Here is a 14611-nt window from a genome sequence, read left to right as displayed (position 1 = left end):
AAAGGACTTAAGAAAATACAAATATATTTTTCTGGTCTTTTTGAATGAAAACGTTCTTAGTTTGACACTTTTGTGTATGGTAGGACCACAAAGAACAATTCATCATAAGTCTTACCTGGTTTGTTATCTTTTTTGTTACTATGCATTTTTTCTTCAAAATCCAAAAGTATCTGTCTACTATCATGTGAAAAAATAATAGGTACAATTACTGTTTAATACTTATTTTAAAACATTTTTAGTATATTTAATCCTTAAGGATGATCCAGGGGTTGGGGGTGACTGTCTAGCATATACCAAGCCTTGGTTCCATTCCCAACTTCACATGTAACCAAGCACGGTGGTGGCACACACCTGTATTCACAGCATTTGGAAGGTGGGGGCAGAGAGATCAGCTGATCCAAAGTCATCCTCAGACACATAGTGGATTCAAGGTCTCCCCTGGTACATGAGACCCTGACTCTAAATAAAAACCGTCACTGAAAACAGAGGCACAACCAGAAGATTTTTGCCGTGGTTTGAAATGTATGGGCTCTAAATCCTGTGATTAAGTCTATACTGAAGGGGACCCCCAGGACTGCAGCTTCAGTGGTCTGTACAGGCCACCCAGATCTGCAGCTGCGTAGGGGTGGTGGCTAGCCCAAGCAGGAGTCTCCATGCTGAGTGACTGAGACAGCAGAGGCTGCTGCCCCAATTACAGGTCTCCCTGCCCAGTGGCCAAACAGTGGACACCACTGAGCTTCCTGATCACCTGCACCCAAACCTGAGAGTAGAGAACAGGGGTAACCACTGTGCTTTCCGAATAGGCCTGTGAGGGAGTGAGGGAGCCTTCAAGTGAGTGCATGCAGAGCCCCAGATCCAGGGTCCCTCTGCACTAGCAGCAAGACAACATTGGATCCCTCCCACCCACACTCCCACTGTGAACAACGTAGGCATCCTTGGAACAGCGGTCTCAACATTGAAGCCCCTGTTCTGTGGGTCTCCCAGTGAAGTCCAGGCAAACAATTCCTAGAGCCACGATGGTGCAACCCAGAAAGATATGAATATCTAGAGGAAAATATGACAGGCCTGTGGGCCACTGAGGCATTCGGGGCACCAGTGCATGCGCATTGCACCCACAAATGGAGCCAGCACCCCCGCCAGTGCTTATGTTCCATCCTTCCAGGCATCTACAGTTCTAACACCCTCTCCTTCAAGGCACACTTCCGTGCACACTCCCATCCTTGTGCATTTGTGCCTGTGATCTTCTTTCCTTGGGTACAGCTGAAACACCAACATCTACTCTTGAACCGGTGGACCTCCCTCATCTCCCTGAAGAATACTCAAGATCCAGCTATACCACTCCTAGGCATATATCCAAAATATGCTCAAGTACACAATAAGGACATTTGCTCAACCACATTTGTAGCAGTTTTATTCGTAATAGCCAGAACCTGGAAACAACCCAGAGGCCGCTCAACTGAGGAATGGATACAGAAATTGTGTACATTTACATAATGGAATACTACTCAGCAATTAAGAACAAGGAAATCATAAAATTTGCACGCAAATGGTGGGAACTAGAAAAGATCATCCTGAGTGAGGTATCCTAGCAGCAGAAAGACACACAGGGTATATACTCACTTATAAGTGGATAGTAGACATATAATATAGGATAAACATACCAAAATCCATACACCTAAAGAAGCTAAGCAAGGAGGAGGAGCCAGGGTAAGATGATCAATCTTCACTCAAAAAGGCAAACAGGAAGAAAATTGGAAGAAGGAGAAAACAGGAAATAGGACAGGAGCCTACCACAGAGAGATTCTGAAAGACTACCCAGCAGGGTGTCAAAACAGATGCTGAGACTCATAGTCAAACTTTGGGCAGAGTTCAGGCAGTCTTGTGAAAGAAGGGGGAGATAGAAAGAGGTGGAGGGGACAGAAGCTCCACAAGGAGAGCAACAGAAGCAAAAAATCTGGGCACAGGTTGTTTTTTTGTTATTGTTGTTTTTTTTTGTTTTTTTGTTTGTTTGTTTGTTTGTTTGTTTTCTGAGACTGATGCTCCAGCAGCTAAAGGGATTTCTTAGGTCCAAGGAAGCTAGTTCTCATAGAAAAGCCAGATGAAGCATAAGAAAAAGGTTACCCTGCAATTCTTTATTTCTGTTGGTTCTAACACTATTAAAACATGCTCTGAAATTCAACAGCCGTTAATCTACCCTGTTGTCCTCACTGAACCAGACCTCTAAGACCTTAAGACAACATATGCTCAGACCTTACAACATCTTAAAGTCACGTGTATTTAGTTTTTATTATTCGGCTATTATTCTCAAAGCAACACACCATCTTTTGGCATTTGGACTTTCTTGCTTTGGTCACATACATCATTAGCAATCAGACCCTTTCTGCACATTTAGAATCTCATACAGGACTCACACATTAGCTTAGATTTTTGTGGTCAGTTCACATTAAGAAATTTGTATATCATTTTTGCTGACAAATATAAACTCTATAAACTTGCATATGTTGCAGAAAAAACATGAGGTTTTTTTATTATTAATACTAAATCTGTCCATCAGGTCCCATGGTGTCCTTTGGGTACCTTTTCCTGGGTGCTGGGATGCCCTATATCCATCTGTTTAGGATTGCTGTTGATTTTATTCTTGGGTCGACACCCAACTGATATCCATTCTGTCTCTCTCTTGTCTATAGTAGTAAAAATTTTCCAAGTTGTTTCAATCCTGGTCTCATGTTTACATAGGTTTTTGAAAAATTTTCCCCACAAAGAAGCAACTAAGCCTGTCTCTGGATCCAAAGAATAGTAGGAGTTAAGCGAACAAAATCATATAGGGTTTTATTAGTAGCTATATATAAAGGAGGGTTTTGTTTTATGAGTCATATGGCGGTAAATGTGATAATTTAAAATAGGCAGGGGAAGAAGAAGAGAAGAGCAAAGCCAGACCTTGGAATGGATTCCCTTTCTGCCTTCAGTGTGACTGATTATTTTGGTAATAGTGAGCGGTAGTTTAATTAAGGAGGTACCATATCATAAAGTACTGAGCTTCACATTGTTAAACAACTCATGTCTCTGAATTACAAGTCACAGAACAGAATAGCCAATGACCAAAACGAGGGCGTCCCATTTTCTAAGCAGCTGTAATACTTGAAATTTAGTCAGTGCAAAGAAATACATTAGGCTTAATTTGGGGTTTAAAAAGAGCTCAGCATCAGGAAACTCTTGTTGCTTTGTTATTTCCCTGGATATGTTTTAATACTATCAAATAAAATCTTAAAAGAAACCTACTGAACTCAAACAGTAAAATGTTTGTTTGTTTGTTTGCTTGTTTGTTTAGAAAAACACTTATCTGTGGGAAAGAACTTGTGCAGTAGCCAATCGCTGTTAGTCATGGAGGAAGGATGTCTTATGACATCAGGGAACATCACTGCTTATCGAGCTAATCCATTCTATACCCTAAGCTTTGTTTCTCTCACTTCATGCCCCTTTAACTTAAGTTTTTTCTTCTTTAATTATAGACTTTTTTAATTTTTTTAATTACAGTTTATTTACTTTGTATCCCCACTGTAGCCCCCTCCCACATTCCCTCCCAATCCCACCCTCCTTGTTCTCCTCCCATGCCCCTCTCTAAGTCCACTGATGGGGGAGGTCCTCCTACCCTTCCATCTGACCCTAGTCTATCAGGTCTCATCAGGACTGGTTGCATTGTCTTCTTCTGTCACCTGGTAAGGCTGCTCCCCTCTCAGGGGGAGGTGATCAAAGAGCCAGCCCCTGAGTTCATGTCAGAGACAGTCCCTGTTCCCATTACTAGGGAACCCACTTGGAGACTGAGTCAAGGAGTGGGGCACAGAAGACAGCGCCCACAGGAAAGCAACACGATTGTTTGCTAAAGCGGGCATTTCAATATCTGACTGAACATTCCACAGTGAATTTAAAAGATCAAAAATGTGATAGATACTATTTATACCTTATTTTTAGGAGTTATGTATGGGCATAATATGGAAAATGCTGAGATCCTTAAGGTTAAAGGTTTTTAACTCTCTTAGCTTAAGGTACAGTAAAATGAAAAGAAGACTTGCCTAGCACATGTGAGGTGTTGGGTTTAATGTTCAGCATTCACCAAAACAAGTCCATAACTTAAGCATCCCATGCCCAATGCTGTTCCTAGCTATTTTACTTGATTCCTGACTGGCTAGGTAGACTAAGTCATTGACATTTTAAAACTACCTGCACAGTGCAGTATCACCCAACTGGATGATGCAATAGTTGTATCTGGTTTTTGAACTTCAATATAATTTCACTTAACATGTTAATAGAAATACTTACAAAGTACAGTGGCCTTCAATAGCGTAGCGTAATGCCGTCCACCCAAAGACATCCTTGTATAGGAAATCAATACCTTTCTCAAGGAGTAATGTGGCCATTTCTTTTGATCCACATCTTATAGCATATATCAAGGTGTTTCTAAAACAACAGATGTAGAGATTCACTATTAGGAAATGAGTGAAATTAGCTAAATCAACATAGATGTGTTTTACCAACTTAACACCTTGTCTGGCTATGTTGAATCTACCATTTACTAACAGCCATAGCATCATGGAATCAAACTGTTCCCCTTTGTGAGGCTGTATCCCAGGATAAAGTCGGGCACATACAGGAAATCTTTTTTCCCCATTGTCTACTTCGAAGTGAAACTCCTGACTTCATACCCTTTGAAAGAAAATAGCTATACTCAGGCCATGTACCTGAAATAGTTAAGTAAAAGTTCATAGTACCCTAACCTAATAGAACACATAACATATACTACATTGATTAATAAGGTCAAGATAAAATAATCAAAGCTGTTGCATGATTTGAATATATGAATAATATGAACATAAGAATAATAATAAAATTGATAGTCCTTTCAATTAATGTTATTGATCATATACTAAACTACATGTTATGTAAATAATCCTATAACAATTTATCAAGTATGTTAGCCTCTGTTTTATATCAGAGGATATATTTGACTAAGAGCATCATTTTGAAGATGACATACCTAGCAACTGGGAAAACTGAGAATTAAATTCAGTCTTGAATGAATCTGAAGTTTCCTCTTTCATCACTCACTTACAACTTATCTTCATTAAAGTTAATTCAATTTACACTATTTTATCTCCCTTTCATTGTCAAGTAAATATAAATGGATTAAAATAAATCAAGGGGGTAAAGGGTAAAATGAAGACTTAGTAGTAACAAATAATAGTCACTTAAGGATAACCTGTTATCAATATTCTACAAAGAAAAGAAATTTAAAGAGTCATCCCTCACACCGTAATTTTCAAATCCTATTGGACTGAATATAGAATCTTAAAGTGTACAAGAAGGAAGTGTGAAAATACTATCCGATCTCTGAGAGCTCATTAGAGTTTTCTTGTGGAGTAAATGGTGGTTGATGCAGAAACCCATAACTGGTCAAAGTGCAGCCATAAATGGGACATGTAAATGACGCTGCTTCCTCAATGCTCAGGGAGGGGGCAGAAGGAAGAGGAGAAAGGAAGGTTGTAGAGCCAAAGGTTGGGGAGGAGAGGAGCAAAGTGTCTTCCGGGCATGGCAGGACTGCTATGCTCATGAACTCGCAGTAGCTGTGGTTTGCCTGTGCACGGGCAAGCCAGTCAACAGGGAAGGACGTAGGAGTCCCTAGTCCTAGTTAAGGAACTATTGATGGCTTTTAGGGGAAGGAGAATCAGATACCTTTAAGAGTGTGGCTCATGGTAAGTCAGCCAAGCTCCAGCGGAGGACACCAGAAGCAGAAGCACATGGATAACACCAACCAGAGTGAAAGTGTTAAAAAAATAATTTAAAAAAATAGAGGGCATGAAGTTGGGATAGAAAGGTAAGGAAAAAAATAGACACAAGTGAAGGGAAACAGTGAGGTGAACATGATCAAAACAGATCACATTCAATTCTCAAAGAGTCATAAAAAATAATTTAAATAAAAATGAATAACTGAAAAGAAAATATTAAAAATAAAAAAAGGAAATACCTTAAGATGGTTAACAGTTTTGTTGTTTGTGAATCAAAACAAATCATACTAAAAGTTAATACATTTTGGACACAAATGAAACTCATTTACTTAATAAACTTTTAAGATCATATGACCAACAATATCAGATTGCAAATAACAATCTTCAGTCATTACTTTAAGGCAATGTGACCCATTATATATATATAATTTATATTGTTTAAAATATATTTTTTTATATTGCTTAAGCAATCATTTTTCTTCCTTAACAAACTAAACTGATGCCTAAGTCTGTTTCACTGTGTCCTTGTAAGCTAATTCTCTTCTCTCAACAAGCCATGTCGCTGAGTCCAGAATACCGCCAAGGTTTAGTTTCTTTTTAATTCAAATGACTTTACCTTTGCATGTCATCTACAACATGAATATCTGCTCCGTTTTTCACTAAAAACTCTGCCACCTCTATCCTCTTTTCTCTGAGTGCCAGCAAAAGTGGTGTGAAGCCATCCTGAAAAACAACAGAGCCAATGCGTGATTTAAAAAGTACATATTCTAAAAGCAGAATGCAGCTCCTCTGCCTTGGGACTCTCAGCTGAGGACTCCTGCAAATTTAGCCATTCCTTCATACCCTGTTATCTCAAATCTTGGGAAAGCAAAACTCATTTTCATCAGAATCTCAGAGATCGGCATGATGAAAGATTTGAGTCATACCAACTAAACTCCTGCAGAACTTAGTTATAAGTTGGTCACAGACCCAAGACCATTTGGAAAATAGAACAACAAGAAAAATACATTTCTGTGTTACTATGATTCCTGGTAGCAAATCAATATAGGAAGCCAACAGACTTGTAGTCTGCTTGGTGAGCACATAGACAATGCAAGAAGAAAGGTAAAATAGTGCATGAAGTCTTACAGAAGAAGAGGGAGACAGAAAGACTTGGAGGGGACAGGAACTCCACAAGTAGAACAACAGAGCCAAAAAAATTTGGTCCCAGGGGGTCCTGCAGAGACTCATACTCCAACCAAGAACCATGCATGGAGAGGACCTAAACCCCCCGTTAAGAGGAAGCCCATAGGCTGCTCAGTTTCCACATGGGTTCCCTAGTAGGGGATCTGGAACTGTCTCTGACATGAACTCAGTGGTCTGCTCTTTGATCACTTCCCCTGGGGGTACATCCTTGCCAGACCACAGAGGAAGATGATACAGCCAGCCTTGATGAGACCTGATAGGCTAGGGTCAGATAGAAGGGGAGGAGGACCTCCCTTATCAGGGGACTAGGGTAAGGGCATAGAGGAGAAGAGGGATGGTGGGTGGGACTGGGAGGGGAGGTGGGAGGGAGCTGCAGCAGGGATACAAAGTAAAGAGATTGTAATAAATTCCTACATAATCTCTTTGATAATTTGTGAAACACTTGCTAGCCAATTATATTGTTCTCTTACTTGGAATTTTTAAAAATTAATTAATTAATTAATTTCAAAATAAATAAATAAAATAAAAAGTACATATTCTCAACTTATCTATAAAAATCTTACAAAGGTTGGAAATACAGTCTCATAAAAGACCCCTGTGTCCAGATATATTAGGTCCTTGTGGAGCTCCTGTCCTCTCCAGGTCATACTAACTCCCCCTTCTTTCATATGATTCCCTGCACTCTGCCCAAGGTTTGGTTATGAGTCTCAGCATCTGCTTTGATACACTGCTAGGTAGAGTCTTTCAGAGGCCCTCTATGGTAGGCTCCTGTCCTGTTACTTGTTTTCTCCTACTTCCAATGTCCATCCCTTTTGTCTTTCTAAGCGAGGATTGATCATCTTACCCCACATCCTCTTTCTTGTTTACCTTCTTTAGGTATACAGATTTTAGTATGTTTATCCTGTCTTACAGGTCTAGTAACCACTTATAAGTGAGTATATACCGTGTGTGTCTTCCTGCTTCTGGGATACCTCATTCAGGATGATTTTTTTTTTTTAGATCCCACCATTTGCCTGCAAATTTCATGATTTCCTTGTTCACCTAGAACCCCTGCTCAGATGTAGCCCATGGTACATCTGAATACTATGTAGCCCATAGTATCCAAGTGAGCTCCTTAGTAAGGGGAACGGGGACTATTTCTTGAACTCAGTGACTGGATCTTTGACCCCCTCCCCTGAGAAAGGAGCAGCCTTGCTAGGCCATAGAGGTGGACATTGCAGCCAGTCCTGAAGAAACCTGATAAGCTAGGGTCAGATGGAAGTGGAGGAGACCTATTTGTGGATTTGGAAAGGGGCAGGGAGGAGAGGAGGGAGGGAGGGTGGGATTGGAAGGCAATGAGGGAGCCGGCTACAGCTGGGATACAAAGTTAATAAACTGTAACTAATATTTTAAATAAATAAATAAAATCTTACAAAAGACCATACACATACAAACACACAAGAAAAGCACAAAATCATGGTGGATAAATGATTCTTCCTTCTTCTAACCATGCTGCCTTTCACATGTCCCACTTCTTTTCCTTGAAATGCCCCTCCCCTGCCTAGAGAGGTCACGTGAACCTAAGCTTCTCCAGCATCCATTTCAAACCTATGTTGCCTCAAATATTTGCTTCTATTGCAGCATCCACTATTTGAAGCCATGTGGACACTCTCATATAATCTAACAGCCTCTTGAGGGCAAAGACTATATCTTCTTTACATCAACAAACCAAACCCCATCACATGGTGGTAAAAGATGCTCATAAGTCAGTGAATCCATGGCCAAATTTTCATTTCTACATCAAGAATGTAAAGTGCATGTTGGCCTCAGACAACATGGCCGCCTTCTGCATGGGCACTCAAGAGTACAAGGTTCAAGGGAGACAGGGCTTAATTCTTTAGGAGCAACAGGAAGTCGGGTTCTTACAGGAAATCTCCTGGAGCTTAACAGTGGCTTCAAGTCATGGAGTAAACTAAGTATAGCCAGGCCACTTTGAACCCAAATCTCCTGTGCTTTCCTTGTTGCTGTGGGTCTGTTTTCTACTGGTTTCATATTTAGCAAAATATGTTTTAGAAGGATCAGTCTCCCAGAATGTAATAATAAAAAAAAAAACTCATAATACTTAGTTCTTCCTGCCCATGATAATTCACGTTCACTTGTTTTCTGCTTTTCCAGTGTTCACAAAAAAAGGTTACTAATCACATAGAAGCTCAAGATAAATGATTGCTATGGACTTTGTAGTGTGTGTGTGTGTGTGTGTGTGTGTTTACAACTGCTAGGCTTCATCAACTGAATACCTGCATGAAGACTGGCTACCAAACAGACAACTGCTCTTCAAGTGCCAAGAAGATTCATGTTTTCCTATATTCTGATGGAGAGCCTGCTCGCAACTGACATTTGGGGAATCTGTTAACTTGAATAATGTGGGGTGCTGTGAAATTTTTTAAAAGACAGTCTCTACTTATTAAATTTTTGAAGACCTTCTAAAAGTAGAGAATAACTATTGATAGTTAGAAGAAAAGTGATTTATTCTGTGAGCTGGTAGTCAGTTGTTGATTGCGATGGTCAGCTTTGATGGTTAACCTGACACAACCGAGAATCACGCAGGAAGAGAATCTCGGCGAGGGATTGTCCGCAGTGGGTGGACACGGACACAGCCTACTGTGGGCGGTACCATTCTCTAGACAGAGGCTCCTGAACTGTAGAAGAGCACAGAATTAAAGCTTTACATAATCAAACGAGTGAGCATAAATGTATTCATTTCTCTCTGCTATTGACTATAGATGCTATGGGACCAGCTGACTCAAGCTTCCCTGAAAAGATAGATCTAGAATTGTTAACATAATAATAATAATAATAATTAATAATTAATAAATCCTTTCTCCGCTAAGTTGCTTTTTTGTCACAGATGCAGAAATGAAACTACTTAATAATACTCAATTTAGCTTTTCAACACAAAAGTTAGGCTAATATTTTTGGGAAAGACACATTGTCAGGAAGTAGTATACTGTCAAATTCTACACTTGATCTTTGCCAATAGGCCAAGGGGTGATATAACCAAATGCTAGTTCTCTAGAGATGTCAGGATTTTAGAATCCAGAAATGCCTACATTTCAGTTATCTATTTAGGGTGTTTTGTTGTTTTTTGTGTTTTTTTTTTAACTAGAAGTTGTTTCAGAATATCAAGGAAATATTTTCAGGGATGCCTGCCCATTTCTTATTAGATGTACTGAACCAAGCTCCACTCAGCTACAGCTGAGAACTAGAGCCACGAAAACAGAACTTTCATCTCATGTATATGGACATGGATAGCTCTCTCAATCATTTGGTTATTTGACTAATAAGAAGGACTCAGTAAGTGAAAACAGAGAACATGCAACTCAGAATTCAACATAATTTCAATATTTAAAAAAGCAATATAGAAAAATTAAATATGTGCCCCCTTCCTCACCAAGCAATTATAGATTTGAGAGCAGAGGTTGGTTTTGTTTGTTTGTTTGTTTGTTTGTTTACCTAAGTGAATATCTCTTCCAGAAAATATAATAGTGAACTCCCTGCTTTTCTCTGTGGTTTCCCACATAATTATTACTTAGTTACTTCCCATCCTTAGTTTCTTCCAGGGTCCTCCTTAAACTGATTTCTAGATATGTTTGTACCTAAATAGCTTTCTTGCTCAAACTACAAATTACTGCCTTCAGCATGGAGAAAGACTATCGGCACATACTAACTGTTGTTTTTTTAATTCCTTCTGCTTTATTGCCTCCGGTACCTAATTTTCAGGTGTATGTTTCTGATTAATTTCCCTCTACACATTTTCTTCCTCAGCCTTGGGTCACTTGACAATAACCTACCAACAGCCTTCGGATTTTCATTTTTGTTTTACAAAAATGCTCTTGTTGTCTCTGAGTTTTAAGCTGAAGCCAGAGTAAAATTTGCTGAGTTTTAAGCCCTTCCCAGAGTAAAATTTGCTGTCCACTGGGGTTGCTTTACAAAAGCCAGGAGGACAAGTTGAGAAAAAAAAAAAAAAAAGACAAAAATGAGGAAGTTTTACCCTTAACAAATTCAGTGGTTTCTCAACTATTTCACATTAAATGTGTAAAAGAAGGAAATACTGTGCATCAAATATTTCTTTCAAACTATGAGTGTTGAACTTGCCGCTTCTACAGTTAAGTCCTTTCCAAACACTTTCAAGAAATGCTTGGATTTCTAAACACGAAATGTTCACACACACACACACACACACACACACACACACACACACTGTTAAACCTATCTCAGAGACTTTGGGAATCAAATGCGGTGAACTGCACCTTGGTTTTTTGTTCGACGTCAGCGTTGTGTTTAAGCAGCAGCGCCGCCATCTCCGCGTGCCCGTTCTTCACCGCGTAGTGTAAGGCGCAGTTCCCGCTGTGGTCGACAAGGTTCGGGTTGGCACCGTGCTCCAGCAGGAGAGCCGCGCACTTCTGCTTCCAGCACTGGACAGACTGCGTTAGATAACAAGAAACAGATCTTCGGCCTGAGGAAATCAAGATAAGCACCCCACAGGGCTCGCCAGCGAGCTGCAGGTAGACGGAAGTAGAGTTCCTTCGGTAATGAGCGCTTCGGGCACGTCTACCCCACGCTGGAATCAACGGCTGCCACCTACCTTCATCAGAGGTGTGATGTGGTTCTTGTCAAAGGCATCGATCTCACAATTGTTGTTTATTAGAACAGTCACCACTGGCAGCCGGCCGTAGACACAGGCAAAATGCAAGGCCGTCCTGTGGAAATAGGAGGAATTTTTGAGACATTGGAGCGGGCTGTCTCAAAACCCACAATTACATAACAGTAAGGACCATGTCATTCCTCTGCCTTCCAAACAAGTCTTCCATGTTCTTCTCAGAAAAGGACAAGATTCACTCTTATTAAAGAAAGGGCACCTGTTTGAAGTCCCTTTTCTATCTGAGCTGTGGGGAGATCACATGGCCTCCTTCCTGCTAGGAAAGCGCTCTGCCATTGAGCTGCTCGTTTGAACCAGCCCCGAGCAGCCTGTTCGAACAGAAAAGAGCAGAGCACAATACAAAAAGAACTCAGTGGTATTTCTGTAGACTTTTTGTATTATTTTGCCTTCTTCGATCAATTTGTATGTTTGGGGTGTGTCTGTGTATTATTGACCTTTTGCTTTTAGATTCCATATTTTTATGTTTTTATGAGGCTTTTTGCATGAGTTTCTTGGCTGTTTTTTGTTTTCTTTTCTTTTGTTTTGTTTTTTTAAAAGGGGGCTACTGTTTGCTTATTTTTTTAACCAGAGAAAGGCTGTGGAGTTGGATAGGTGAGGAGGTGGGCAAGATCTGAGAGGATTTGGAGAAGGGGAAAGCTTGATCAAAAAGCATCACTTTTGAATTAAACTGCCCTTGGATTTACCTCTACTCTAAGCTAAACTACTTACTAGGGACTTCTCAGCTTTCCTATGTCTCCGTTTCCACATCCATAACATTAGAAGGACAGGCAACTGACTTTTTTTTTTTACAGTTAAAATCTATTTTTAATTTATTTTTGAGAATGTCATGCTATATGACTGAATTTATATCATTTTTTCTTTATTAATTTTTGGGGATTTTTTTCATTTATTTATTTTATTCACTTTACATCCTTGTAGCGTGTCCTCTTCACCTGTGGCCAGACAGGGCCATCCTACCAGGGGAAAGTGACCTAAAAGCTGGCAAGTGAGTTTGTATCAGATGCTGTCCCCACTTCTCTTACTAGAGGACATAAAGCCTAAGCGACCCATCTGTTGCATCTTTGTGGGGGACCCAGGTCCCATACATGGTTGATGCTTCAGTCTCAGCAAAACCCCTCTGGGCCCTGGTTAATTGGCTCTGTTGTTTTCTTGTGGTGCTCCTGTCACTTCTGGGTCAGTCTAGTGCTTTCTTAAAAAATTAGGAATAACTTTACCTCAAGATCCAGCTATATCTCTCCTGGGTATATACCCAAAAGATGCTCCACCATACAAGGATATTTGCTCAACTATGTTCATAGCAGCTTTATTTGTAATAGCCAGAATCTGGAAACAACCTAGATGTCCCTCAACTGAGGAATGGATAAAGAAACTGGCACATTTCCACCATGGAACACTACTCAGCAATTAAAAACAAGGAAATCATGAAATTTGCAGGCAAATGGATGAACTAGAAAAGATCACCCTGAGTGAGGTATCCCAGATGCAAAAAGACACACATGGTATATACCCACTTAGAAGCGGATTTTAGCCATATAATACAGGATAAGCATATTACGAGACCCAAAGAAGATAATAAGGAGGACCCAAGGAAGGATGCATCAGTCTCAGTCAGAAGGGGAGATAGAATAGACAGAGGTAACTCTGTTGGACTAAGCAGAGGGAGATTGGGAAGTAACTGAAAGTTCCTGTGGGCAGCTCAGGATCCCTCCCAGGTGTGCAGATCTCAGGGTTAGAACCCCAGAAGCACAGGCAGACCCCCCTTTCCTTGCCATCCATCTGGACTCTCAGGAGAGCCAGGGAGACGGCCCTTCTCCCACACTGGCCCGCCCACGAGGTAGACAGCTGCTCTCCCCCCACCTCCCATTACCTGTTCTTGCGGTCTCGGTCATACACGCTGCACTGCCCAAGCGTAATGAGAATCTCCATCCGGGCTGCATCGCCCTCAGCGGCAACCCGGTGGATCTGCCCCACGGGTCTGTATGCTGTATGGTATTTCGGATAGTTTGGAAAGTCACCGAAGAAAAACTCAGAGGCGGTCATCTGCGGGCCATCGCAGAAACCCAGGGGTGTCTTTTTCTTAGCCCCCAAGATCTTCTTCATGGCAAAGGTCATTAGGAGGTCCCTTCCCAACCGCTCATCTTTTCTGGTCCCGGAGCCCAGTATTAGGTCTTAGCAAAAACCAGCAGCATTTGCACAGAGACTTAAACGCCATGGCTTAAACGTCTGCCAACCAAAGCCTTGTACAGTTGGAAGGAGCACCGTTGCCAAGCAACACTTCTCAGTACAATGTGCACGTGCTAGTTTGCACAAGTAAGCAAGAGCGAGCTGCTGACACCGGTGGCATCTCTGAGGCTCTGGGCAAAGGTTCTGAGTAGGCATGCGCAACACCTCGCCTATCCAATCTGCGCTGGGAAGCGGGCCTCCAGTCTAGGGGCGGCGTGAAGGAATGTTCGCCTCGTTTCAGACTTGTAACAGTGGGAAAGCAGTCTATATATTAAAGTTTGGTTGAAAGCGGAGGACAAAATGAGGATGGCAAAGACTCAGTCACAAATAATAAAATAAAATAATAAAATAAAATAAAAATTGCTCTGAATGTGATCTGCATCTCTTTTCCTCAGCTGATCCTCCTTGCCGTTTATCCGGGCCCCGCCAACCTTCCCAATCCAGCAGTTGCCGTGCCTCGGCTTGCCTCTAGGCTGCTGTGTTTAAACACTGGCTAAACCGAGATTTACTTGGCTCATGGGTTATAGTTCATTATCAAAGGAAGCCAAGGCAAAAACTGAGTCAGACACCATAAAGAAATATTGCTCACCGGATTGCTTCCTCAGTTTCCCTTCAAACACTGTCCAGGCCCATCCGCCATGGCACCACACCATCTACAGTGATCTGGACCATCACACATCTATCAGCAATCCAGAAAATGCCCTCACAGGCATTCCCACAGGCC

At 41.1% G+C, this 14611-nt stretch overlaps 1 protein-coding gene across 1 annotated transcript in view; it reads right to left on the bottom strand.

The window, feature by feature from the left end:
• Potea (POTE ankyrin domain family member A) overlaps positions 1 to 13776 on the bottom strand; it is a 134747-nt gene extending 120971 nt beyond the window's left edge. The window contains exons 1-6 of the mRNA XM_060381358.1: positions 13532 to 13776; positions 11590 to 11704; positions 11255 to 11428; positions 6397 to 6503; positions 4318 to 4455; positions 116 to 177 (exon numbers count right to left, since the gene is read on the bottom strand). Of these exons, the coding sequence (XP_060237341.1) occupies positions 116 to 177; positions 4318 to 4455; positions 6397 to 6503; positions 11255 to 11428; positions 11590 to 11704; positions 13532 to 13776 (841 nt within the window). The remainder of the gene's footprint in view (positions 1 to 115; positions 178 to 4317; positions 4456 to 6396; positions 6504 to 11254; positions 11429 to 11589; positions 11705 to 13531) is intronic.
• Between the last annotated feature and the right edge of the window lie 835 nt (positions 13777 to 14611).

The sequence above is a fragment of the Meriones unguiculatus genome, chromosome 4 (assembly GCF_030254825.1).
Source record: "Meriones unguiculatus strain TT.TT164.6M chromosome 4, Bangor_MerUng_6.1, whole genome shotgun sequence".
Taxonomy (NCBI): Eukaryota; Metazoa; Chordata; class Mammalia; order Rodentia; family Muridae; genus Meriones; species Meriones unguiculatus.
The sequence above is the reverse complement of the archived record's forward strand: the minus strand, read 5'-3'. Positions and strand labels throughout refer to the sequence as shown.